Source organism: Meriones unguiculatus, chromosome 16 (assembly GCF_030254825.1).
Source record: "Meriones unguiculatus strain TT.TT164.6M chromosome 16, Bangor_MerUng_6.1, whole genome shotgun sequence".
In the NCBI taxonomy this organism is placed as follows: domain Eukaryota; kingdom Metazoa; phylum Chordata; class Mammalia; order Rodentia; family Muridae; genus Meriones; species Meriones unguiculatus.
The window spans coordinates 37636897-37660854 of NC_083363.1; the positions used below are offsets into that span (position 1 = coordinate 37636897).

At 43.2% G+C, this 23958-nt stretch overlaps 2 protein-coding genes across 2 annotated transcripts in view; one reads left to right on the forward strand and one right to left on the reverse strand.

Moving 5' to 3' along the window:
* Positions 1–4850: 4850 nt before the first annotated feature.
* LOC132648382 (Friend virus susceptibility protein 1-like) lies at positions 4851–13124 on the reverse strand. Its single transcript, XM_060369673.1, has 3 exons — positions 12543–13124; positions 10215–10339; positions 4851–10056 (listed from the first exon to the last, which is right to left on the reverse strand). Exon 3 carries the CDS (start codon positions 9726–9728, stop codon positions 7929–7931), a length of 1800 nt encoding a protein of 599 aa, XP_060225656.1. The 5' UTR covers positions 9729–10056; positions 10215–10339; positions 12543–13124; the 3' UTR covers positions 4851–7928.
* A 154-nt stretch (positions 13125–13278) lies between these two features.
* The window catches only part of Cdc5l (cell division cycle 5 like), a 37551-nt gene continuing 26871 nt past the window's right edge, over positions 13279–23958 (forward strand). The window contains exons 1-6 of the mRNA XM_021649309.2: positions 13279–13416; positions 15880–15983; positions 17476–17637; positions 18197–18324; positions 19270–19369; positions 23584–23802. Of these exons, the coding sequence (XP_021504984.1) occupies positions 13372–13416; positions 15880–15983; positions 17476–17637; positions 18197–18324; positions 19270–19369; positions 23584–23802 (758 nt within the window). The 5' untranslated portion in view covers positions 13279–13371. The remainder of the gene's footprint in view (positions 13417–15879; positions 15984–17475; positions 17638–18196; positions 18325–19269; positions 19370–23583; positions 23803–23958) is intronic.

The window sequence follows — 23958 nt, forward strand, 5'->3', positions numbered from 1 at the left end:
AATGGGCAGATATGGAAGCATTTCTGTTTCCTCAGACTTCTATGACAGAATACTAGAGGCTGGGTAGCTTATAAGCAAAAGGAATTTCCTTCTCATAGTTCTGGAGGCTGGGGATACGGAGTCCATGAAGCTGACAGATTAGGCATCTGGTAAGGCGCTGCCTTCCTGATGTGGCCTCAAGAAGGGGAGGAGCAAGTTGGATCCCTGAGGTCTCTTTCTTTATGAAATGGGGGTTATGTGCTGCTGTGACAAACTACTCTAACAAAAACAACTTAAAGGAGAAAAGGTTTATTTTTGGGTCACAGTACCAGAGGATACGGTTAACCACAGTGAAGAAGACATGGCAGCAGGCAGGAAAGGCACTGTGGTAGGAGCAGGAGGCTGATTGGTCATGTATCCACAGTCCAAAATGTCAAGAAGTACCAGGCATTTAAAGCCAAGAGGCCTGCTCCCAGTGACCCACTTTCTACCCTGAGGCTCCCTAAACAATCTAATCCACACTTGAAAGACCCCTTAAGACCAGCATTACCTTTCACATGGACAGTTGTCACTAGATCATCTCTCATTAGGGTCTACCCTGTCAAACGCCTATCAATTTTCATCTATCTATCTATCTATCTATCTATCTATCTATCTATCTATCTATCTTTTTCTGATACAGGGTTTCTTTGTGTAGCCCTAGCTATCCTGGAACTCGCTCTGTAACCAGGCTGGCCTTGAACTCAGAGATCTGCTTGCCTCTGCCTCCCAAGTATTGGGATTAGAGGTGTGCACCACCACTGCCCAGCTAGTTCTATTAATTTCCAATGTTGCTGTGTTGGGGACTATATTAGTTTCATTTCCTATTGCCATATCAGATGAGAAGCAATAAGGTTTATTTTGGCTTACAGTTTGACAGAACACAGTCTCATGTCAGGGAAGGTATGGTAGTAGTAACATGAAGCAGGTGGTCACACTATCTACAGTTGGGAAGCAGAGAGAGAGAGAGAGAGAGAGAGAGAGAGAGAGAGAGAGAGAAACAGTAGTGCTCAGCTGTAATCTCACTTTATTTCATTGTGACCATGTGATGGTGCCGCTCACAATCAGGGTGGGTCTTCCCTCCTCCATTAAATGTCTCTGGCAACACCCTCAGAGACACAGACAGAGTATGTGTCTTCCAAATTTAGTTAAGGTGACCATAAAGGGCAATCACCACAGGGACCAAGCTGATTCTAAACTTCACAAATTCCACAAAAGATTTATGAACATTCTGTAGCATTCCATAGTATTTTCCACATTTTGGTGTGAGGGATTTTGGTTGGTTGGAATGTTTTCTTTTGATCTTGAGCAATTGGCTCCCAAAAGTTATGTCAGTTGGTGGCATGGTTTACATACCTTGATAAGGCAAAGTATTTTAGAGTTTCACTCTCAAGATCATGCAGCAGGTCTTGGGAGGTGTCTTCGTTTGGTTTGACAATCAAGACAGTGTATCAGAACATATGAACGCCTCCACCTTGACTGAGGAATGTGCCAGACATGGGTGGTAAACTTTTTAGTGACCCTATGGGCCAAGTTCCCAGTGGCTTTGGAAAAGGACAGGGAAATCAGAGATGACTGATGTCCTTCCAGTGCAGGATGATCCCACACTGAGTATCTGGAAGGCCACCACTGCCTTGAGAGCCTCTACACTGAGGCTCCTCCACTTGAACAATCTATATGTGAAAGCAAACATTTCTGGGAGCACATGATGGAGCCCTGCCTATGAGCCTTTCAAATCAGCAACCAAAAAGCCCAGTGCCTTCCTTTCTGAGTAAAAGTGTCTGTCTCCAACAAATGTGGGGCGAGTTCAGGGAACAACATACAGCTTTATCCCCGTGATGAAGGTGTGAGTGTGGCATGACTATTTGGCTACAAATGTGAATAGACTGGGGTGAAAGAGATTTCTGCTAGAAAATGAGGACAGATTGGTTGGCCAGAGCACATGTACTAAAATGAGTTCTTCTTTAAGGGAATTTCAAACAGAACTCAGAATTTTGCATTCATATTAGCCAGATTCAGCAACTTTCAGTGACCATCAGGGAAGGGTCATAAGGAGTTGGAGGGACTAAGTGGGCCTTTGGGATGATGTAGCTATGTGTGAGGGAAGGACAAGTGGTTACAGAGAGATGGTGGTACTGTATGTAGGGCTCCTAGTAGCCCATAAGGGATCATTAAATACTTAATTAATTTTAATTAATTAACATTAAATAACAAAACAAACCTCCCTCTAATGGACACAGCTGAAGATATGCAAGTCAGCTGTTTGTAAGCCAGATATCAATCCCCATTTGTCGACTGTTCAGTAAACTTCCTATACACAATACACATCAATCTGATACTGTTTCTTGAAATAAGAAATTCACGTGGAACTACAGGTTTTCCAGGATGAGGTTAGTATCAGGCAAGTTGATTTTGAGATGCCTGAAGAACACACTGATGAAAAGGCCTATGATATAGTTGGCATAAGAGTCTGGGGTATAAATATATGCACGTGAGAAAGAAAAATCTCTGTGAAACATGTGGATTCAGGGTCTAGGTTTTTTTGTTTGTTTGAGGCAGCGATTCTCTGTGTAGCCTTGGCTGTCCTGGAACTCTTATCTGGCCTTGAACTCAGAGATCTGCCCGACTCTGCTGGGATTAAAGGCTTGTGCCACCTCCGCCCAACTTCAAGGTCTAGTTTTAATGACCAGATTGGAATACTGGTCCCAAACAGAGCAATGAACTCAAAGGACTCTTGAATTCTTGGGGCCTGAGGAAAAGCAAATTCTCTTCGGAACACTGTCCCACTTCAGGGCACAGGAGACTCTAGAAATGAGACCTGCAAAGATGAACTCCTGAGGACAAAATAAATTTAAGACCACAATTGGACCCACCACAAAGAAATGCTGGTAGCAGAAACTCCAGCCACATTAGGCGACTAAGACTGTTTTGCAGGGTCTGGGGAGATGGCTCCACAGTTAAGGGTGCTTTCTTCTCTTGCAGAAGAAAGAAGTTCAGGTTTCATCATCCAAGGCAGGAGGCCCAGAAAACCTTGTAGATCCAGCTTCAGGGGGCCTGAAGCCTTGCTCTTGCCTCATCGGACAACGGCACGCGTGGTGCAGGCACGTGTGAGCACACATACACATAAATAAAAAAAAATCCTAAAAAATGTTTTGCAATATGGTATTAATTTCTGTGATAGGGTGCGTATATTTCATTTTGTAGTAAATAGCCAGCCCAGTGCTGCTACTGTGTAAATGAGAGGAGGGCCCTAGGGGTGCCAATTTGGGAGTTGGAGGTAGAGCTAGAGGGATTGTCTTGAGTATGTTTATTTGGGAGAGATTATGAGGTCGATGGGAGTGACTAATATTCTTCCCACCTATGCTTTGATGTTGTTGTGGACTTTCATCCCTAATTTCAGCCATTTTCTGTGTAGTATCTTGGTGTTAAAAGACCAAGGACTGGCCCGTAGGCTCAACAGGTGAAAGTGCTTACCAAGCCAGCCCAGTGACATGAGTGTGATCTCTGCAACCCTCGGTGGAAGGGAGAAACTAACTCCTCAAAGTTTGTCTTCTGACCTCCACTTGTATGCTGTAGTTTGCAGTACCCCTCCCAGTAACAAATAAAATTGAAAACAGTAAAAAGGCAAACCAGGTGAGACAGAAATTGGTATCTGAAGTATTCTCCTCAGGTTAGTAATGTCAGCTCAGTCAGACCCAATTCTAGAAGGTGATTATGGTGGCACAATGGAGCATGATGCAGCCTAAGATTTCCTTCGTAGGTCTGACAGACCACCATTGTCTTTCTGGAGCCAGACTCACTCAGACTGTGTTTCTTGCATGTCAATAGGTATTATGTGAAAAAGGGTTTCTGTGTCAGACCAATTTGGAAATTCTTAAAAAAAGAGGGGCGGGGACTATGGTGATGGCTCAACAGTTAAGAATGCAGACCATTCTTGTAGAAGATGAATTTTGTTCCCAGCTCCCATCTGGTGGTTCACAACTATCTGTAATTCCAGTTCTAGGGCACCCAAAGTACATGCAGGCAAAACACTCATATGCATCAAATAAAAAGACTAAATCTAGAAAGGAAAAAGAAAAGTATATTAGCTTCTAGAGCTTTTGTGGCATAAGACAAAAGAAGTGGGTTCTGGGCTGGAGAGACGGCTCAGCCATGACAAGCACTGGCTGATCTTCTAGAGGACCCAGGTGTGGGTCCTAGCCTCCACATGGTGGCTCACAACTGCATGTCACTTTGGTTCAAGGGGATCCAAAGCTCTTATCTGGTCTCCTCAGGTACTGCACAGACATTGATGAACACAAAATACCCATACACATTAAAAAAAAAAAAAGTAAAAAAGTCTTTGAAAAAAGAGAGAAATGGATTCTCTCCTAACTCGGAAGCAGAGTCTGAGAAACACTGTTCACAAGGTTGGGTCTTTCTTGGAGATTCGGGGGAAGAGTGCATTTCATGCTTCTCTTAACGCTAGTGCATCGGTTCTCAACCTGTGGGTTGAGACCCTTTTAGGAGTCATGGTCCTTTCACAGGGGTTGCCTAAGATCATCGGAAAACACAGATAATTACGTCACGAATCATAACAACAGTAAAACTGCAGTTATGAAGTAGCAATTAAAACAATTCTATGGCTGGGGGTCACCACAACATGAGGAACTGTATTAAAGGGTCACAGCATTAGGAAGGTTGAAAATCACTGTTCTAGTGTTTGCTGGCAAAACAAGGTGCTCCTTGTCTTTGACCCATCATCCCTCACTGCTGCCTGGTTCTTCACACACTGTTTATTCTATGTTTCCATGTCACTTCTCTTTTTCCTTTTTTCAAGTAATAACTGAATGTTGTTTTCAATACTTACGGATATTTATTTTATAAGATTGCTTTCAGACTATTAGGTGTTTCCAGCAAATGATTATTATAACACAAGTACAAACATACATGCATGACTACATTGTTCTCTTAAAGGCAGAGTAAACGAACAGGCAGAGTATACAGTAGGGCAGCAGTCTTAAGTGACCTTGAGTGTATTACTAACGCTGGCTGTGAGGTCCAGCAAACGTTCCGGTCTCTTAGGATGCAAGAGATAATTTTATCTAATGAGTTGGCACAGTTCCTCCTTTTTGTTTTATTATAGGTAAAAAAAAAAAAAAAAAAAAGATGTTGATGTTGGTGGTCACTGGTGAAGAACTGGTCAAGGCATGGTGTACTGTGGGGACAGCCTGCCTGAGCTTGTATGACTTCATTCTAGGTGGTCCTTCTTAAAAGGGAATTTATTGGAATGACTTACAGGCTGCAGTCTAGCTAATCCAACAATGGCTGGCTGTGAACAGAAAATCCAAGAATCTAGTTGTTGTTCAGTCCCACAAGGCTGGATGTCTCAGTATGGTCTTCAGTAGATGCTGGAATCCAGAAGAAGTGGGCTCCAATGCCAGTGAAGGTGTGGCCCATATTAAGGTATTGAGTCTTCCTATCTCAAGATACGGATTAAAGGCTTCTGTCTTCCCCCTCATGATCCAAATTAAAGGTCTGTGTCTTCCCGCCTCAAGATCTGGATCAAAGGTGTGTGTCTTTTTACCTCAAAGGTCCGGACTAGAAACAGATTCACTTAACTTCAATCCAAGTGAAAAAATCTCTGACAAATTGTAGCTCATTCTAGATATAGTCAAGTTGACAACCAAAAATAGTCATCACAAGTCCACCTCTTGTCAACCTGACACACAATCATATCTCCTTAGGTCACGATTAATTTCCAAATGAAAACAATAACCAGGTCATAATAATGACCAATCATAACTATCCCATGTATAATTGCAAATGCATTATATATTTAAACAGGTGATAATTATACCTAAGATGATATATCCCTGTACAACAGCAAACACATTATTAATTTAGAATAGGTGGCAATGTCCCTTGGGGGATATCCTTTTAGTACCTCAAACTTAAACATGATAGCCATTGATATTAATTGATGTTATAACATACAAATTGAAATAACCCACAAATATTTGTACAGATGTATCTTAACAAAATATAACAGAAACATTCATGTCAACTATAATCCTCATTTCTCTTTCTTCTTTTTTTTGGCAAGGTCATGTGGACTTAGCTGTCATTTAAAACTACTTTCCTCTACTACCCATTCTGTTTTTCTTCCACCCTCAGCAAGCACCTCAACAGCTCTTGGCTCTTTTCCTGGAGGAGTGACCCATACCTTCATTCCTGATGGCTGTATGCCCTTTGTCATCCTGCCTGGATTAGGCTGTTGTATTTTCCTGTTGAATTTAATCACAGGACACAGTAGCACCAAGAGAAGCCCTAAAGGATCTGCTGCACTCCAGACATAATCTTTCTTAGCTCCATTGTGGAGAAGCAATCCACTTTCCCAGGGTGATTTGCAATCGCCCCTCCTAACACTGCTGTTCCTTTCTTAGCCTGCTGGTTTAAAGAGACCAGCGGGAAGTTTGAGCTTCCAGTTTAATGGGATGTTTGCTGTGGCTCCTACCAGGAGCACTCCCCTGATCAGGAACCAAAACTGTAAGGACAGCAGAATTTAGGGTTGTGGAAACAGGAAGCAAAAAAATTTCCCAGTGGGTCACTAGGGATGATAGTGAGTTGAACCATTTCCTATCCTACCCCTTGATTCCTGGACCCAGGGATCCTGGCTATGGGAGAAACTGTCCCCAGTTTGTACACACAAACTGTCCAATAAACAGAGACTGGGCATTGATACAAAGCATTCACTGCTTTCTGGAGAACCCACCAGGCTGCTACCACCTGTAACTGTGTTTTCAGAAGCATGTTCCATCTTTCTATCAGGCCAGCTGCTTCGGGACGGTGGGGAACATGGTAGGATTCCATTACCGTGGGCCTACTGTCACACTTCTCTGGCTATGAAGTACATTTCTTGGTCAGAAACAATACTGTGTGGTATGCCATGGCAGAGGATAAGGCATTCTGTAAGTCTGTGGGTGGTGGTCTAACAGAAGCATTACACGTAGTCAATAAAGTGTACTAATGTGATATTTTGTGGAAGAGACAGACAATCAAATCCCTTCTAAGTAAGTTATGACACAGGGCAGGAGAGTTAATATTCTTGAGGCAAAACTGTAAAGGCATACTGTTGGCCTTGTCGACTGAGAGCTAATTGCTTCTTATGAACAGGGGCCAAGAAAAAGGCATTTGCTGGATCAGTAGCTTAATACCACATACCAGGAGATGTGTTGATCTGCCCAGGGAAGGACACTACACTTGGTGCAACAACTGCAACTGGAGTTAGTATCTGACTGCTTTTTCCACAGTCAGTTGTCATTCTCTACAATCCATCAGCCTTCCGCACCAGCCAGATAGGAATGTTAAAGGGAGATGTGCTGGAAATCACCAGCCCTACATTGTTCGAGTCTTTGATGGTGGCGCTAATTTTTGCAGTTCTTCCAGATATGTTATACTGGTTTCGATTCACTATTTTCTTTGGCAGAGGCAACTTCTAAAGGCTTCCCTCTAGCCTTTCCAACCAAAATACTCTTCATTCCACAGGCCAGGGAACCAATGCTGCCAACTTCTAATATATGTATACCAATGTGATACTCTAGGACTGAGGAATTAACCTCAGGATGAGCTCCGGGACCTACTGGACCTACTGTGAGTAGGACTGCAGCCAAAACTCTATTAATCACTGGCCTCCATAAGCCCCTACTCAAACTGGAGGCCATGATGTTTCTTGGGATCTCCTGGAATCCATGTCAAATCAGAACCAGTATCCAACAGACCTTGGAAAGTCTGATTGTTTCCTTTTCCCAGGGTACAATCACCCTTGTCAAAGGCTGTAGGTCCCTCTGGGGAAGGACTGGAGAAAGCCTAACAGTAACACTTTTAGGTGGTTTATCAAGGTCCTTCCTCAAGGGAACCCGGCAACCACTTCATTCAAGGGGTTCTGGGTCTGCAAACTGGCTCAAGTCTGGAAATTGATTCCAAGATTGTCTTTTGCCATGATCCAGTATAGCCCTTCTTTCATTTGTTTGAGAATTTTTCTGCTTATACAGCTCAAACAGAAATGCAGTAGGCTTCTTATCTATTTCTTGCCTGGAAACACCATGTGTGATTAGCCAGTACCACAGGTCCATATGAGTCATGCCACCATAAAATTCACTTTGCCTTTGCTGACCACCATGGGCTAGGCTATCAAGAATACTGTTTTGTCCGTGCTGCCCATCCCCATAACTATGATCACCTTGCCTTTGACAATTCAGTGCTGCCACCTGGCCCCTGCTACTGTGGGGCCCAACTAAACCCATTGCATTTAATTCGTCCAACTGAGCAGCAGCATCTCCAACCCGAAGGTCTGGCACAAGGAAGAGGGCTAAAACAAAGCTCTTTAAACATGCCGGTGCCCCTCTCACCATTTTTCTCCTTATAGGATCAGTGAAGGGCATGTCTTCAGGGCCTTCCCATTGTGGAGGATTCGGTTTTACACAGCGTACCCACTCTAGCATTGCAATTTCCCTGAGCCTTAAAATCCCTTCATCAACACTAAACCAAGGGATCTCAGGCATCTCCAACTCCTTTTCAGTAGGCCATCTTTTGACAAACACTTCAGCCAACCATTCAAACAAACTTTTGACACCTTTTTGAACTGTGCGAGCTTCCATATTAAACCTATAATCTCCACTCAGAGGGCCCATTTCGATAAACTCAGCTTGGTTTAGTTTTATATTCCTTCCACCATTATCCCACACTCTTAAAATCCATTCCCACATGTATTCCCCAGACTTCTGCTTGAATGAATTAGCAAACTCATTAAGCTCTTTGGCAGTGTAGTGCTCCTCCTCATGGACTACATTTTCCACTTCCTCGCTAGGAGCCTGCTTCTCCTTAAGTCTGGCTACCGGTCTAGAGGCAACTATTAGTGGGCCCTGACAGACATCAGTACTGTCTTGCCTGGCATTTCCTTCAGAGAAAGACACTGCTGGTTTAGCAGACACCGAAGGATTCATTTCCTCAGGTGAACAGGGCAGTATTTCAAGGGGTGGTGCTGAAGGCACTACTTCCTCAGGTAAGGTAAACCCTTGAGAATCTAAGGGTTCAAAGTTTTGATCAGCTTCAATAGGGTCCTCCCACACATCCTCTTCCCAAGTTACAGGATCCCATTCTTTACCAATTACCGCCCTTACTTTAACTGCTGATACCCTCCGAAGCTGAGTCTTGAATTTTTGTTGTAATTCAGGTAACCTTATCATGAGAGCTTCGGTTTGATTTTCCACAATTTGAGCTCTGTGGCTGCTGGAGAGATGATTTTCTTCCAGGGCACACTTAGAAATCTTTAGACTGTTTATGAGCATCTGGAGCTGGTCAATTTTATCACTAAGCTCTTTGTTGTCCTTCACCATATTCTCAAGTTGGTTAATTTTATCACTGAGCTGATTCCTATCCTTTATCAGTTTATCCAGAGATGCTAAGAGCAACCAACCAGCAGCATTATATTCTTTATTTTCCCCCAAACTGTCAAAAGTTTCATATACAGGGTTACCAAATCCATTGCCGCTTACAATTGGTGAATCAGGATAATCAAATACAGTTATCTCTCTAAGTTTGTAATACAGTTGACACCATGGGTTTTCAGTACTCTCCAAGCTCCCAGGAGAGGGAGTGACTGGAGAGGCTTCAGTAGCTGAGGGTGCTGGAGAATTCAAAAGACTATTCCAGATCCTTAAAAGATTCATTCTTATACTTCTGTTTTTCTAGAACCACTTCTGGTGCCAACATCTGTATTAGTCAGGGTTCTCTAGAGTCACATAACTTATGGAATGAATCAATCTCTTTCTCTCTCTCTATATATATATGAAATAAATCCAACTTATATAAATCCATATATACATTTATATATGTGGAGATTTATTGGAATGACTTACATGCTGCAGTCTAGCTAATCCAACAATGGATAACTGTGAACAGAAAATCTAAGAATTGAGTAGTTTCTCAGTCCCACAGGCTGGATGTCTCAGATCGTCTTCAGTAGATGCTGGAATCCAGAAGTAGGCTCCAATGCCACTGAAAAAAATGGATGTGCTAGCAAGGTGAGGGCAAGCAGGCAAAAAGCAAAATCTTCCTTCTTCTATATCCTTATAAAGGCTTCCAACAGAAGGTGTGGCTCATATTAAAGGTGTGTTTTCCTACCTCAAGATTAGGATCAAAGTGTGTCTTCCTACCTCGAACCAAGTGGATTCATCTACTTCAAACCAAGCAGAAAATCTCTCACAGGTGTGCACTCCATTTCTGGGTTGTAGCTCATTCCAGATATAGTCAAGTTGACAACCAAGAATAGCTACCAGTCCTGAAAACCATAGAAGGGTTAAGCCAGTTATCAAACAGTTATCAAACATTTTAAAATGTTTATTTTGAAAATAGGAATTTGCTATTGTTTGGCTAGATGGAGTCAAGGCAGCGGTAGCACCTGCAGTGGTAACCATAGTGGCAGCTATGATAGCTGCAATAATCATTCTAGTCAGCCTTTTTTTGTATGTATGTATTCCGGAGCATAACTAAGTTGTTTTTTAAAACAGGACATCCCCCCCCCCCAAAAAAAATAAAGCAGATCCCTCATGCCTCATGGACTAGTCAGGAATCCAGGCATGGGTCCAGGAATTAAAGCAGGAGATAAAATCACAGTGTAGTATGAAGAACTGCGGTGAATGGGGTGGGAATCAGAAGTGCATGTCACTTCTCTCACGAGGACACTGGTTGCTGGCTATAGTGTTAGCTCACACCAATATGGTCTCATCTTAACTTGATCATATCTGTGAAGACTCTACAATATTTCCAAATGAGTGCACATGTTCAGGTACCTCGGGATTAGGAGGTGACTGTATCTATTTGGAGATGTATTTCAACTCATAACAGAGAGAAGCAGATTTCCTCATCTTACAAGTTCTTTTCAGCTTTAAAGTGAAGGTAAGGTAAAGTGAAGAATGGGGAACATGTTTTTCTTTTGTTTTTGTTTAAGTGAAGTCACCATGAAACATATTTATGGAGTTTTCCACGACTCATTTTCTGGGGTGTATTTGGGGAAGAGTATGTTGGGAGAGTGAGGAAGATGTGGAGCCTTTCTCTTTAAGCCTCTTTTAGAAGTGGCCACTTGCCTTGCTGAAGGTTCACAGTGATGACAGTCTGGCTGCCTAATGGTGGCAGTCCCTGTGCTGGAGGCAGCCTTTTTGGGGATCTGAATTTGACTGATGAGGCTGGAGTGGAGGACAGCAGATTTATATTCTGGTGTTTCTAGATGTAGTGCTCTGATCTCAGGTTTCAGACTGACTTTCCGTCTCTGGACCCCGGGGGAACACACAGTCTATATGCGCAAAGGTGTACAAAGAGAGCTGACAGGGCTGTTGTGCTCAGAGGGGCATGTGTGTCACTTGGAGACCCAGTTCACATAATAAAAGGGGCAATGTTGGTGCATCTGACTCAAATTCACACCACAGACATGGTAGATCTAAATCGGTTGCAGAAATGTCCTGTTCTCCAAAACACCAATCCTTAGTGACAATTTTCTAGCAGGTGACATGTTAAGTAACATGGCTTAAGGAAGAGACACCTTTTTCAAGTTAGCATAAAGATGACTGATGGTGTAAAGGTGGTTCTGAGGGGAAGAAGCCATTGTCATGAACCTTTGGAATACACAATGTGAAAGGGCTCTCCCAGAGAGGGCTTGTTCAACTCTAGGTTTATTAGGACTCTTGCTTATAAATATTTGAACCCTAACTCCAGTGACTAGATTCAAAAGGGGAATATGGAAGCAACTGTGACTTGGGAATATTTTGGATCCAGGGACCATGTGGCCAGGACCTACTTCTAAGTCTTCAGAGTTTGTGTTTTGATCCTTTCACTGTATCTGTGATATCCTTTCTTCCCATCTTGGTCTCTATGGTTCAAAACACAGGTTGTACACAATTGGTAGGTGCCACAGAGATTCATTAGCTGGCAGAAACAGTGACCTCTTTTGGGTCCTAGGTGTTAAAATTCCCAAGGAGGTATCTTTAGCTTTGCTTTGATCTGGTCAAAGTGGTGCACACGTGAGTGTGTGAGGTGTGATAATCATAACAACTAAGGAATGTTGTCCGGGTGGGAAGGAAGTAAGGGTGACACATCTTTACAAGAAACCATTGCAAAAAGCCCAAAGGCAGAAAATTGCTTGTCACTTGTCAAAATGCCAGTTGAAAAGAGACCTAAGAGTGAAATGAGATTGCGGGTGACTAAATTCTTCATAATACTACACTACCTCCCTCTCAGCAGAAAACTGTGTATTTTACTGATATAATTTCCTACTTCAAGGAAAAAAAAAGCAAATCAGAAAATCTGTCACGTCTTCCAGTAGAGGCAGACAGAAACAAAAACAACAACAACAAAAAACCAGAGCACGGAATAAAATCTTTCCCTAGCGACCTGGGGTGGCAGCAAATAATTGAACCTGGAATAGTGAAGTAGTCTGCGTGGGAAACAGGACAAGGAGACGGCAGAGAGTTTAACAATTTTCACCTCACCGAGGTTTTTGTTGTTGTCGTTGTTGACTCGCAGCTGTCCTCTGCATTGATGAGCAAGTGTGTCCTTCGTTTTACTCTGCAGATGACGACACAGGATTACAGGGACAAGACTCCCGCGCTGCCAGAGTTCGTTCCACAGAGAACCGCTGGCGTGACTTTTTTAGGACATCTTCAGAACCCTTCGAGGGTCGAGGTGAAGTTTGCGTGGCCCTTCTAGGAAGGATAAGGAACACTTACTTACTTCGGGAGCGCAGTCCCATCAACCGGGCTACGTTTACCATGTCATCGGGTCCGTATAGCATCTTCCGTACTCATCTCTTCCAGATGAGAAAAGACCACGCCATTGCACCTCCCTGCGGATCCTGCGAGGTTCTCATCGCCGGCACGGCTCTCCCTAACAACGCACCCTTCGGATCAGCCCGGGTTTGGAACGCCACAACCCTGACATTTTCCCCCGTGCCGCCCTCCGCGAGACGCCGGGACCAATCCCGTCCCGGCGCTGCCGGCCAAGTTCCACCTCTGGCATCTCGCGAGAGTTTTGTTTTCCTCCAACCTGTCTCGGACCTGCGCGCGACGTAGGGGCGCTTTGGCCCCTGCGGTTTGATGATTTTCTGTCAGTCTTAAGGTTCCAAACAGGCCGCGTCTTTTCCCTTCGGCCACTGAGATCTCGCGAGACTTACCGGGCCGCCCCCGCCGCGCCTGCGCAGGTCTCTCCAAAGCAGAAGGTCGCTCTTGGAGGAAGTGGCTTCTTTGCGTCCCGTGACCGAAGCGCCGTTACTACTTTCTCGAAGCCCCTCTCGGCCGCTTGCCGGGACACTCCGCCACCAAGATGCCTCGGATTATGATCAAAGGGGGCGTGTGGAGGAATACCGAGGTGAGGCAGCTTTTCCCGCCGTCCGGTGCCCTCCGCCGGGTCCGGTAGCGTGTGCGCACGCGCGGGGAGGTCCGGGAGCCGTGGCTGTCCCGCGGGGTGTGCGTGGGGGACCGCGACTGCGAGGATCCTGGGGACCATGGCCGTCTGCGGGTGCAGCCGCGGGGCCCCCTGGCACCTCGGGGGCGAGGTCGCGGCTTGTCGCCCCGCGCTCCCCGCCCGTCGTCTGCTAGGCCCTTAAACACTTATTTGTTCATTTAGGGACGCGCCCCCTCGCTCTCCCCGGTGACCCTGCGGCGGCCCAGCCTGGACCTCCGCAGGAACGTCGTGTTTCCCCAGCTCCTTCCTTTCTCAGCTCGTACACACGGCGCTTCGCCCTGATAGAAGTCGCCGTGGCTGCAACTTTGTTTTTCATTGACTTCCTTGCAGTGGGGCGGGCGGCGCGTTTCCGTCTGCACCTCTCCGCCTATCTGATGGCCGGGCATAGTCTGTCCGCTTTGCAGATCCCAAGGTCCTTTCTCTTACCTTCTCGTCACTCCGCCCTTGCAGGGATAGAAGCCAGTTAGGGCAAACTACGTATGGTGATGTTTGCTTCCAGAGATGGAGTAGATAATGCCAAGGGTGAACGGAACGGCAGAAGAAAAGAGAACAGAAATTAGGTTTCCGTGCATTTGCTCAGATGAACCGAATGTATGAATACCTTTAGGTCTCTCCCCTGGAGAGATCTCTTCCTGTTGCTTGTCATCTTTCTGACCGTCCTGGCGTCTTTGCCCATTAGTCATCCAGTTGAGAGTTAGTTGTTCAGTGGCTTTGTGCCACCCGTTTTCATTGGCTGCAGCTTACTGTGTTGTTGCAGGCACTTCTGTGTGGTTCCAGCTGAGTTTTAACTTCTCAAAGCCTCGGTTTTTGTAAAACAATCGTATATATACTTGCAATGAGTTACCAGTTTGGAACATTGTGAACCCAGCTGGGGACATCAGTAAGCCTTCAGTAAAAACGAGGGGCTGTTGTCCACATCAGACAGCAGTGCAGGAGGACCAGACTTTGGTACTCTAGAACTTAGTATGAAGCAGGTTTTTCTGGTGATGTTTGGGATCTTGTGGGATAGGTAGTCACCATGTATACTTGGTTGAAGATGTGTTGAAGTATAGAAAAACTTCGTCAGAGTTACAAGTGGAGGGACTGAGGCTCTTTAAATTAGAGGAGAGGTGGCCTCCGAGGAAGAAGCAGAATCACAAAATCAAGTAACAGCAGGATTCCTCTGTAGTGGTCAGAACTCTGCAGGGGTGTGTGTGTATGTATGTGTTTGAGATAGGGTTTCATGAGCACAGATTGGCTTAGAGCTTGCTATATAAATGAGGGTGATCCTGAACTTCTGATCCTCCTGCCTCTACCTCTCCACCTGCCAGGGTTACAGGTGTGTTGCCACCATGCAGAGTCTTAGGGAATCTAACCCAGGACTTCATGCACACCATCAGTTAGTAATGGGAGTAGGTGGGCACTGTGTCAGTTAGTAATGGGAGAGAAGATGGGGTGGACTGGCTCAGGAACAGGGCATGCAGTTCAAGTTCATTGTGGAAGAAGCCCAGGTTAAAGTGCTCGAGTGCATTCATCTATGACTCTGTGATCCCTGCTGTCTGTGAGTTCACTTGGCAGGTTGTGCAGGGCTTTGTTGTTTGAGGACCCTGGGGAAGTATTTGGTGATTGGAGTGGACAGGGTGATGACTGATGAGGTAGAAGGAGCTGTGGCTCCTGGGCCGTTGTGGATGAGTAGGATACTGGAGTGGAAATGTGTTGAGTCAGGGTCTCAGGTTGCTTCTTGAGGCCTGGATAGGTCATCTTTGATTTTCTTTCTGGAATACACAAGACCTGATTTAGGGTAGATATGCAGGAAACTTTTTTGATGAATAAATATATAAATGTGTATGAACTTCCCTTTGTGAAGAGAATAGCAGGTACATACTGGTGGATGATTTTTGCAAGTCTGTCAGAAAGTAGTGTTTTCAGCAATGACTTTTCCCACCTCTAGTTTGTTGAGAGACAGGTAAGATGTCCTTTGTGGGATTTTTTTTCCTGTTTTTCAAAAAAATATTTATTTTTATTTTTAAAATTATTTGTCTGTATATGGGTATGTTCATATGAGTACAGGCGCCCTCAGTGGCTAGAGGCTTTGGATTCTCCTGGAGCTGGAGATACAGGTAAGCTGCCTGATGTGGGCACTGGGAATTGAACTTAGGTCTTCTGCAAAGAGTGGTACCTGCTCTTAACCACTGAGCTGCCTGTCCAGTCACCTCTTCTGATTCTTCTATGCTATTTATCATTAACTGTTAATGAATAATGAAGTTTTTTTTTTTTTTAATGATTGTGTGTATCTCTATAGGAACTCTGCAGGAGCTAATTTTACATTTTGTCTTTTCTCATTTGGAGGCTTGTGACTGAATGCATTCTCTTTGGCAACTCTTTTAGGATGAAATTCTGAAAGCAGCGGTAATGAAATATGGGAAAAACCAGTGGTCTAGGATTGCCTCATTGCTGCATAGGAAATCAGCAAAGCAGTGCAAAGCCAGATGGTATGTACCAGACAGTAAGTGGAAAACAGCATGGTCCTGATTGTGATGAGTGAAATGTCTCTTTGAAACCTCCCCCAGAAGAGCAAGAACTGTGATACAGAAGGAAGTATGGAGGAGGTGGGCTTTTAGATGGGGTTGTCACTTGCTTCCTATGTGTTCTTAAGGAAATCGTGTTTTCCTCCCCTCTACCCTGTTTTCTCACAATTTAGGGTAATACTATTAGCATTAACTGATAAGTTCTGAAAGCCCTGTCTAAGTGAGTCAGTGTATTTATTTGAAAGTGTACAACATCTTATAGGAGATAGCTGGGCCTCAGCTGATTGAATGAATTGTGTTCTAAAAGTCTATAAATTGGTTGTTTTAGGACTTACTTTCCCAAAGAAATGAATGCTAAACAGTGCTTAATTTTATAGGTCAGGTCACAGTGTTTACTTTCTTGTAACAGGGTTACAACATTGCATATTTGCTACACTAAAATGCAACAGACGCCAACATTCCACTTAGGGTATCACTGTGAAGTCACAGGGTGGTGGACATAAGCCTGTGTTCTTGGCTTGAATGAACAGGTCCCAGCTGTAGCACATGTTCTGTGAGGAACATTGTTTGGATTATATGAAGTGACCCGGTTTTGGATGGTGGAAAGAGTCAGATGCAGAGCAGAAGGAAGGTGGCTCTCAGGCTGCAGTAGTTTGATTGCAGTTTGTTTTTTTTTTTTTTAGTGATCTTAAGCCATTAAGCCAGTTTGGGCTACAGTTGTACATGCACAGACTCTCACCCAGCTAAATACCTGGTAGACAGGGCAGATTGGGCAGACACTGGAGGATGGAGGATGCCATAGTAGTTTTACTTTAAATTTAGAAGTCTAGCAGATGAAAGCGTACAGGGTTGAAACATTTAGTGGGGTTAAGCCAGATGCTAAGAGAAGGAAGTGACAGTGTTGTGAAACCCGCGCATAAGGAGGTGCAGTGAAATTGTAATATAAAAATACAAGGTGCTGTCCTTCCTAGATAACGTCAGAACCTCCAGAAAAGAACAGAGTATGGTGGAGAGGCCTTTAATCCCAGCATTGAAGGCAGAGGCAGGCAGATCTTTTGAGTTTAAGGCCGCCTGGACTGCAGAGGGAGTTGTGGGACAGCTGGGGCTACATAGAGAGGAATCCTATCTCAAAAAAACAAAATAAAACCAAACTACCACCACCAATAGAAACAAAAAGAGAAAGTTAAGAATAAGTAAAAATGAGTACTAGTTGAAAAAGAAGTCATGATTTTACTTCATTCAAATTAGGTTTTTAAGTGTAACTATACTTAAAGTACATTTTAATGTGAAGAGGGGAAGATGAGTAAGTTTAACTTCACAGTGACTATCCCCTTGTCAGAAGGAATAGTGTTAGTGGTTGAAGGGTGAGAGCATGTGATTTTAGACAGTCACCCATGTGTAAACTGGAGATTTATCCTGGGTGGCTAACTAGTGTTTGAAATGTTGTCTTTAATAGGTATGAGTGGCTGGACCCAAGCATTAAAAAAACCGAATGGTCTAGAGAAGAGGAGGAGAAACTCTTGCACTTGGCCAAGCTGATGCCAACGCAGTGGAGGACCATCGCTCCGATCATAGGAAGAACAGCAGCCCAGTGCTTGGAACACTATGAATTCCTCCTGTGAGTGGACCTTAGAGCATCATGAAGACTGTGTGTATATGTTAATGTGCATGTGCTGAACACACTTATAGCATTTCCAGCTTAATTTTGACTGTGACTAAAGCCAGAAAAACTAAAGTCACTGAATTCTGTATTCCAAATGTCACACAGTTATGTAAAATTATATCTTCTGTTTCCCATTTAAAAAGATAATTTACGAAGTATACGAGTCATACTCAGAAAAGTGAGAGTATGAGTGAGTACATAAGAGTCACTTGTCATTACTGCTGTTGAGAATTTTTATTAGGATCTTTATATTTGTTCCAGTAGTGTCTTTATTTCTCTGAGTGTTCTACAATTGTAAGGGCTGCTTGTTTCATCATAAGCAGAAATACTGAAATTAGATTTTTAATGCCATTTTATTCACATGTAGCAACTGTAAAGATGGAGTTTTTCATAATGCTTATCTGTCTGGTATTTTGGGGAAGAAAGAGTGCCAGAGCTAGGAACCATGCTAATTCTAATACTAAATGCTATGATACTGTGACTAGCTCATTTGGGCTTTTTTTTTCCTTCCAAGGGACAAGACTGCCCAAAGGGACAATGAAGAAGAAACAACAGACGACCCCCGAAAACTTAAACCTGGAGAGATAGATCCAAATCCAGAAACAAAGCCAGCTCGGCCTGATCCAATCGACATGGATGAGGGTAAGCAGACACCGGAGTGTTCTTGGTAACAACTGTAGATGACTTGGGCCTTCCTTATATTCTTTTTAGTTCCTTCTTGAACTGCTGACTTCGTAGACTCCCAGTTCTGTCAGTGGTTATTATTCTAAGTATCTCCCCAAATGTGTCCAGTCCTTTTTTACTACAGAGTAACTGCATTTTTGGATAATACCCTTTGTTTTCCATGTCTTCATTTTATTGAATGAACTGAGCAGTGTAGTAGGCCGATGTCCCAGAGATGAGTGGTGAGCCTCACAGGATCCTATTTCTCATATCCCTTTCTAGAAAGACAGGCAGCAAGCTAGCATATGGGACCAGTGTTTCTTTGACTTTAGGTTGATTTACACTCCACGAAAGGACTGTACTGAAAGACACACAGAGAGGACTGTGATCTGAGTAGAATCTAAGTCTGGTACAAGTTGCACGGATGGTTTAGGCATCCTGACTTTATTTATTTATTTTTTTTCATTCTGTTTTGGAGAGCTGTAGACAGTGTTTTTGGAGAAGAAGCATTTCTGAGGGAGAAATATGTCTCTGAAGGTTTTCAGTTCTCTGTGAGTGTTACAGTGTTCTCTGCCTGTAATGTGCCAGTGTGCTGCCGATAGGGTACTAGAGCTTTCGTGGAGTGGATTACTGCTACTTACTGGATGTATTTCATTTTTCTTAGCTCTTAGCATCTCTGAAGTAGAAGTTCTTACTCTGATTTTAAAGGGAAACATACTCACAGAGGTAAATAGGGGACAAGGCTTACAGAGCTAGCAAGTTAGCGATGGGATGATTTGTAACCTGACTTTCTCTGACTTCACAAGGTGTCTGTACCCTGTACCAGCAGCGAGTACATTATGCTTTTGTCATTGTAAACACCAGGATGTGTCTGCCTGCTCATGTTGGAGAGGAACTTACTTTTTCTTATCTTTATTTTTGCAGATGAACTTGAGATGCTTTCTGAGGCTCGCGCCCGTCTGGCCAATACTCAAGGAAAGAAGGCTAAGAGGAAAGCAAGAGAAAAGCAGTTGGAAGAAGCAAGGTGTGTTTTTCATTCCATGTCCAATAGTTAGTTGTGCATCTTTGGGCTTAGAACACTGTGTGGTTATTCACTCTGGTTGGTGACTGGTCTGAACTGGCCAATTCCCATTTTGCTGTTACTCCTTACTTTCTTTATTGTTCTGGGACAAACAAAAACAACTTCTGTGTTTTCTCCCTAACCATTTCAGAGTAGTTATAGGAAAAATACACTTTAAAAAGTTTGCAAAGCAAGGCAGAAACTATAGGATTTGACCCAGCATGCTATGTTTGACCTATTGTAGCATCTTGGTATCAGGAGGCTTTTATATGACTGTCAGTTACCAGTTCCCACCCTCCTTGATTAGTGTTGGGAAGGTACTGGTTGTGAGACAGGAATTTCAGCTCTGCATAGAGGGAGTTAAAGTTAATGAGCCTTGAACCAAACTCTAGGCTTTCATAGAAATCATCATTAAAAAAGTGAGTGAATTACAATAGGCATTGCTTTGTACTCAGGCTTTCCCACACTTTCTCCGTGCTTGCTTTTAGTTAAATTAATGATAACATCCTGATCCCCAAATCCAAGATAAAATTGGTATAGATACATCTGAACTGTGTGGCAGCTTGTGGGAGTCAGGTATTGGACAGACTCTTCACTCCACAGTCTACCTGGGGCTTTTTTTTTTTTGGCTCTTACTCTGTATAGAAATTGCTTCTTGACTCTGTGCTGGTATTCCCAGTACTGGATCCTGGGATGGAAGGTGCTTCTGGTGTAGGTGGCCATTCATTTGTGTAGAGTAGTCAGATTTGATGGGAATGCACACCTGGGATAGTGAGCAGAAAGAACAGAAAGTATTGCATTTTCTTCCCAGCTAGCTACCTTTCTATGTTGTATATTGTTGAGGGCTAAGAAATGTAGCGTTGGAGAAATACTTCTCCATTTTGTCTAGGGCTGTTTGGGAACTCAGTTTCTTGAAAGTTGTTTAATCATGTGAGCTGGCAAGGAATACAGTAGTTGTGTCTGTGAAAGGCTTTTAAGTTTGGTTAGGATTGATTGACATCATCTGCAGATTTTAATTCACCCTACCGTTTCTTGTAGCATCTTTGTGTTTATGTAAGCTGTGTGCTGCATCTACCTTGCAACAACCTGACCTGCGTGTGAAGCACAGGTCAAGACTGTTTCAGATGTTACTTCTGTGTTTCTTACGACACGAGTATGCTTGTCCTTCCACTTGTGTTAATATTTTTGTTTTAGGATGTGGTTGATACAATAGCATAGGCTTTAGTTAGATTCACTTAGCATGATGTTGGGAATGTTCTCTAATGTGTTTAGTCTTTGTTTCTGTGTAAAGAATGAAATTTACTTTTAGAATACATCCTTCAAGACTTTTCTTTCATTGTAGATGTATGTTAATATGTTTGTAAACCTATTAACGTATAGACTTAATTGGATCATATATATATATATATATATATATATAAAGCTCATACACGGTCCTTTGTTTTAATCTTACTGGGGTTCTCTTGTAACTGGCTGATTTCTCTACAAGTCTCATTTTTCTGTACCCCCATTCCCATCCAGTTTATTTTTAATGGTTTATTTTGAGATCAATTTCATTGTTTCAGTGAAGTCTGTTCCGCTGCTGTGTTGCTGCTCAGGGAAGGGGAGTCTTGGATATTGCAGTCATTGTGGGGTGGCATGGTGTGGGCTGGGTTCTCGTTGATACCTTCTTTCTGATTGTACCCAGCTGTTTATTGCAGTGCTTTTAGCAGTGTTCTGAGATAATAAATTGCTGTGTAGATGGATCTGATCCAGGTTGGGGTTCTTGGAAGACATAGTTCTAAGATCGACCTTTGAGATCTATTCTGACTCAGGAGAGCTCTGTCCTCTGTCTTTCAGTCTCCCATCAAGCTGGTCAGCTCACAGATTGACCTTAGACTACACTGAATCTGTTCCCTCTTCCCAGTGGCTGTTTACCACAGCTTTCACTGTTTTTGAAAGTTCCCTTCTCCTGGAGTGCTTGTTGATGGAGTCAGTGCTTTTAGGTCTTACTTCTTCAGGGCTCTGGCTGTGTGTGTTTCTCATTGACACTCTAACTTGGTTAAGGAGCTGAGTGTGCTGGGGAGCAGGAATGGTAGGCAGTCCTTGAATCCCTCCCAGTTAGAATTTTTATTCCAGAAGCTGAGGGAAGAGCTGTCAGGGCTGTCCTCCCTGTGGTAGTGTGCCCAGGGGAGAGCCCTTGTTTGGGTGGAGGAGGGGGGGCCTGTGTAGCTGGGTGTCTGGAGGCAGAGTGAGAAGTGCCGATGCCCTGGCTCTCCTGGACTGAAAGCCTCTGACTGCTGGCTGGTAGGAGAGGGAGCTCATGTTCTTGGCTGTTCTGTGTGGAGTTTCCTCCTGCAGGAACTGGCGGGTGGAAGGGAGGTGTGGAAGGGAGGTGCTCAGTTTGCAGCTCTTAACTGCTCATCTTTCTCACTGAGTTTAGGTAGAGTTCTTGACTGTTTATGTATTTTCCATGCCCTTCCTTTTTTGTTTTTTCTGGGGACTTTTTCTAGTTCCTTGTGCTTGGCAGTCATTCTTTTGTATACGGGTTTGTGATTTGTTTCTTTGTCTTTAATACTGTAAATAACTTCTCATTAATTCCCTGCAACTACAGCATCATTGGGAAATACAAAGGGAAAATGGAATGAAAGGGAACTTTACCCTCCACTGACTGCCACTGTCAAATATTGCTGCTCTTGACCCCGCTCAGGCTGGTAGACAGGCATGTAACGTTGGCACGGTTTTCTGTTTGTGAGCTCTGTTTTATTTGGCTCTACCTTAGGCCTCATTCTATTTGAGTAGTTGTACAGCTTTTCTTAAGATTATATAGAAGCTGTATACTTCAGAAGTAATGTAAAGCCTGCATAATACCTTGTCTTACATATTTTGTAAATTCGTTCAGTTCTCATTGGTAAATTAGATTGTGGCCAGTGTTCAGCAAAACAGTCTTCGATTATGTCCTTGCTCGTATTGATTTATTTTCTTGGTTGAAGTCAGAGAAGTGTTGTTAATTTTTTTTTTTTAAAGCCATCCCAGTTGATTTTCTTGTTACCTTTGCTAGATACTATTTGCTTCTACAGTTCTTTTGAGACAGACTCACTATGTTGTTTTAGCTGGCCTAGAGCTTGGTATGGGCCTAGATTTACAGATTTCCAGCTGCCTCCAGTTGCTTCATAAGTGCTGGGATTAAAGACATATACCACTTGCCAAGTGTCACTTTTTACACATTTGTCAATAAAATAAAATTCAGAATGATGGTAACTAGGTATACAGAAATAGTGCATGCTAATTTAATTTGTGATTATTAGTTAAGTAAAACTTTTACTTCTATCTACTTTTTTTTAACATTAGAAGTAAAAAAAATCCTACATAGAGGGCTAGAGAGATGGGTTAGTGGTTAAGAGCATGTACTGCTTGTGCAGTTGTTCCCAGTGCACAACTCTCTGTGACTCCAACGCCGAGAGTTCCAGCGCCCTCTTCTGGCCTCCCCAGGTACTACATGCATGTGGAGTTCACTCACGTGGACATACACAAATAAAAATAATAAAACTTTAAAGGTTTACATAAAATTTAAAAATAGTACTTTATTATTTCTTTGAGAATTTCATACACTGTATTTTGATTATACCTCAAACTCCTCCCAGGGCCACCTTGTACATAAACTGTATTTAACCATTTCTCATTAGGAGCAAGTGTTTTTATTTTGTTTTATGATTTCTTTTTGTGCGACAGTTACAAAATTTAAATCTCAACATTATTAATCTTTTTTTGCTACATTATTAGTAGCTATATTATTTGTTTGTTTGTTTTCAAGTCAGGGTTTCTCTGTGTAACCCTGGCTGTCCTGGAACTCACTCACTAGACCAGGCTGGCCTCAAACTCCCAAGTTCTGGGATGAGGCTTGCATTCCCCCCCACAACAAATAAACAAAAACCCAAAAAGAATCTTTCGGGAACTGTAGTGTGGCACAGTGTGTCCCATGTTATACTCTTACTCAGAGAGAGGCAAGGTTCACATTGACTTACAGTTTCTCTACTTTCCCTTTATGCCTTATTTTTAAAATTAGAACTGGAACTTGGCACGTGGTGTGAGGTAAGGTATTTTCAAATGACCAGATATTTTTCTTACTGCTGTTGGGTTAACCCATCTCTGCCTGGCAGTGTTGATTTTCTAGGTGACTCTGCATTTTTTTTCTCCAGACGCCTCGCTGCCCTCCAGAAAAGACGAGAGCTTCGAGCAGCTGGCATAGAGATTCAGAAGAAAAGGAAGAAGAAGAGAGGAGTTGATTATAATGCTGAAATCCCATTTGAGAAAAAGCCTGCTCTTGGTTTTTATGATACTTCTGAGGAGAATTACCAAGCCCTCGATGCAGATTTCAGGAAATTACGACAGCAGGATCTTGATGGGGAGCTAAGATCGTGAGTCCCTTTGTGTGGAAATAGGTGCAGTAGGACTCCAGGAAGCCTTACTGTCAGCTGGGTTCTTAGGGTTTAGAGTGACAGAGCCTCCTTATGCTTTTATTTGTTGACTGGGTTTATCTTTGTGAGAACCATCAGTGAACGAGGCTGTCATGT

What these genes read in the sequence shown, in the direction of transcription:
- LOC132648382 (XM_060369673.1), bottom strand. Translation starts at nt 9,728, where the DNA reads ATGAATCTTTTAAGGATCTGGAATAGTCTTTTGAATTCTCCAGCACCC.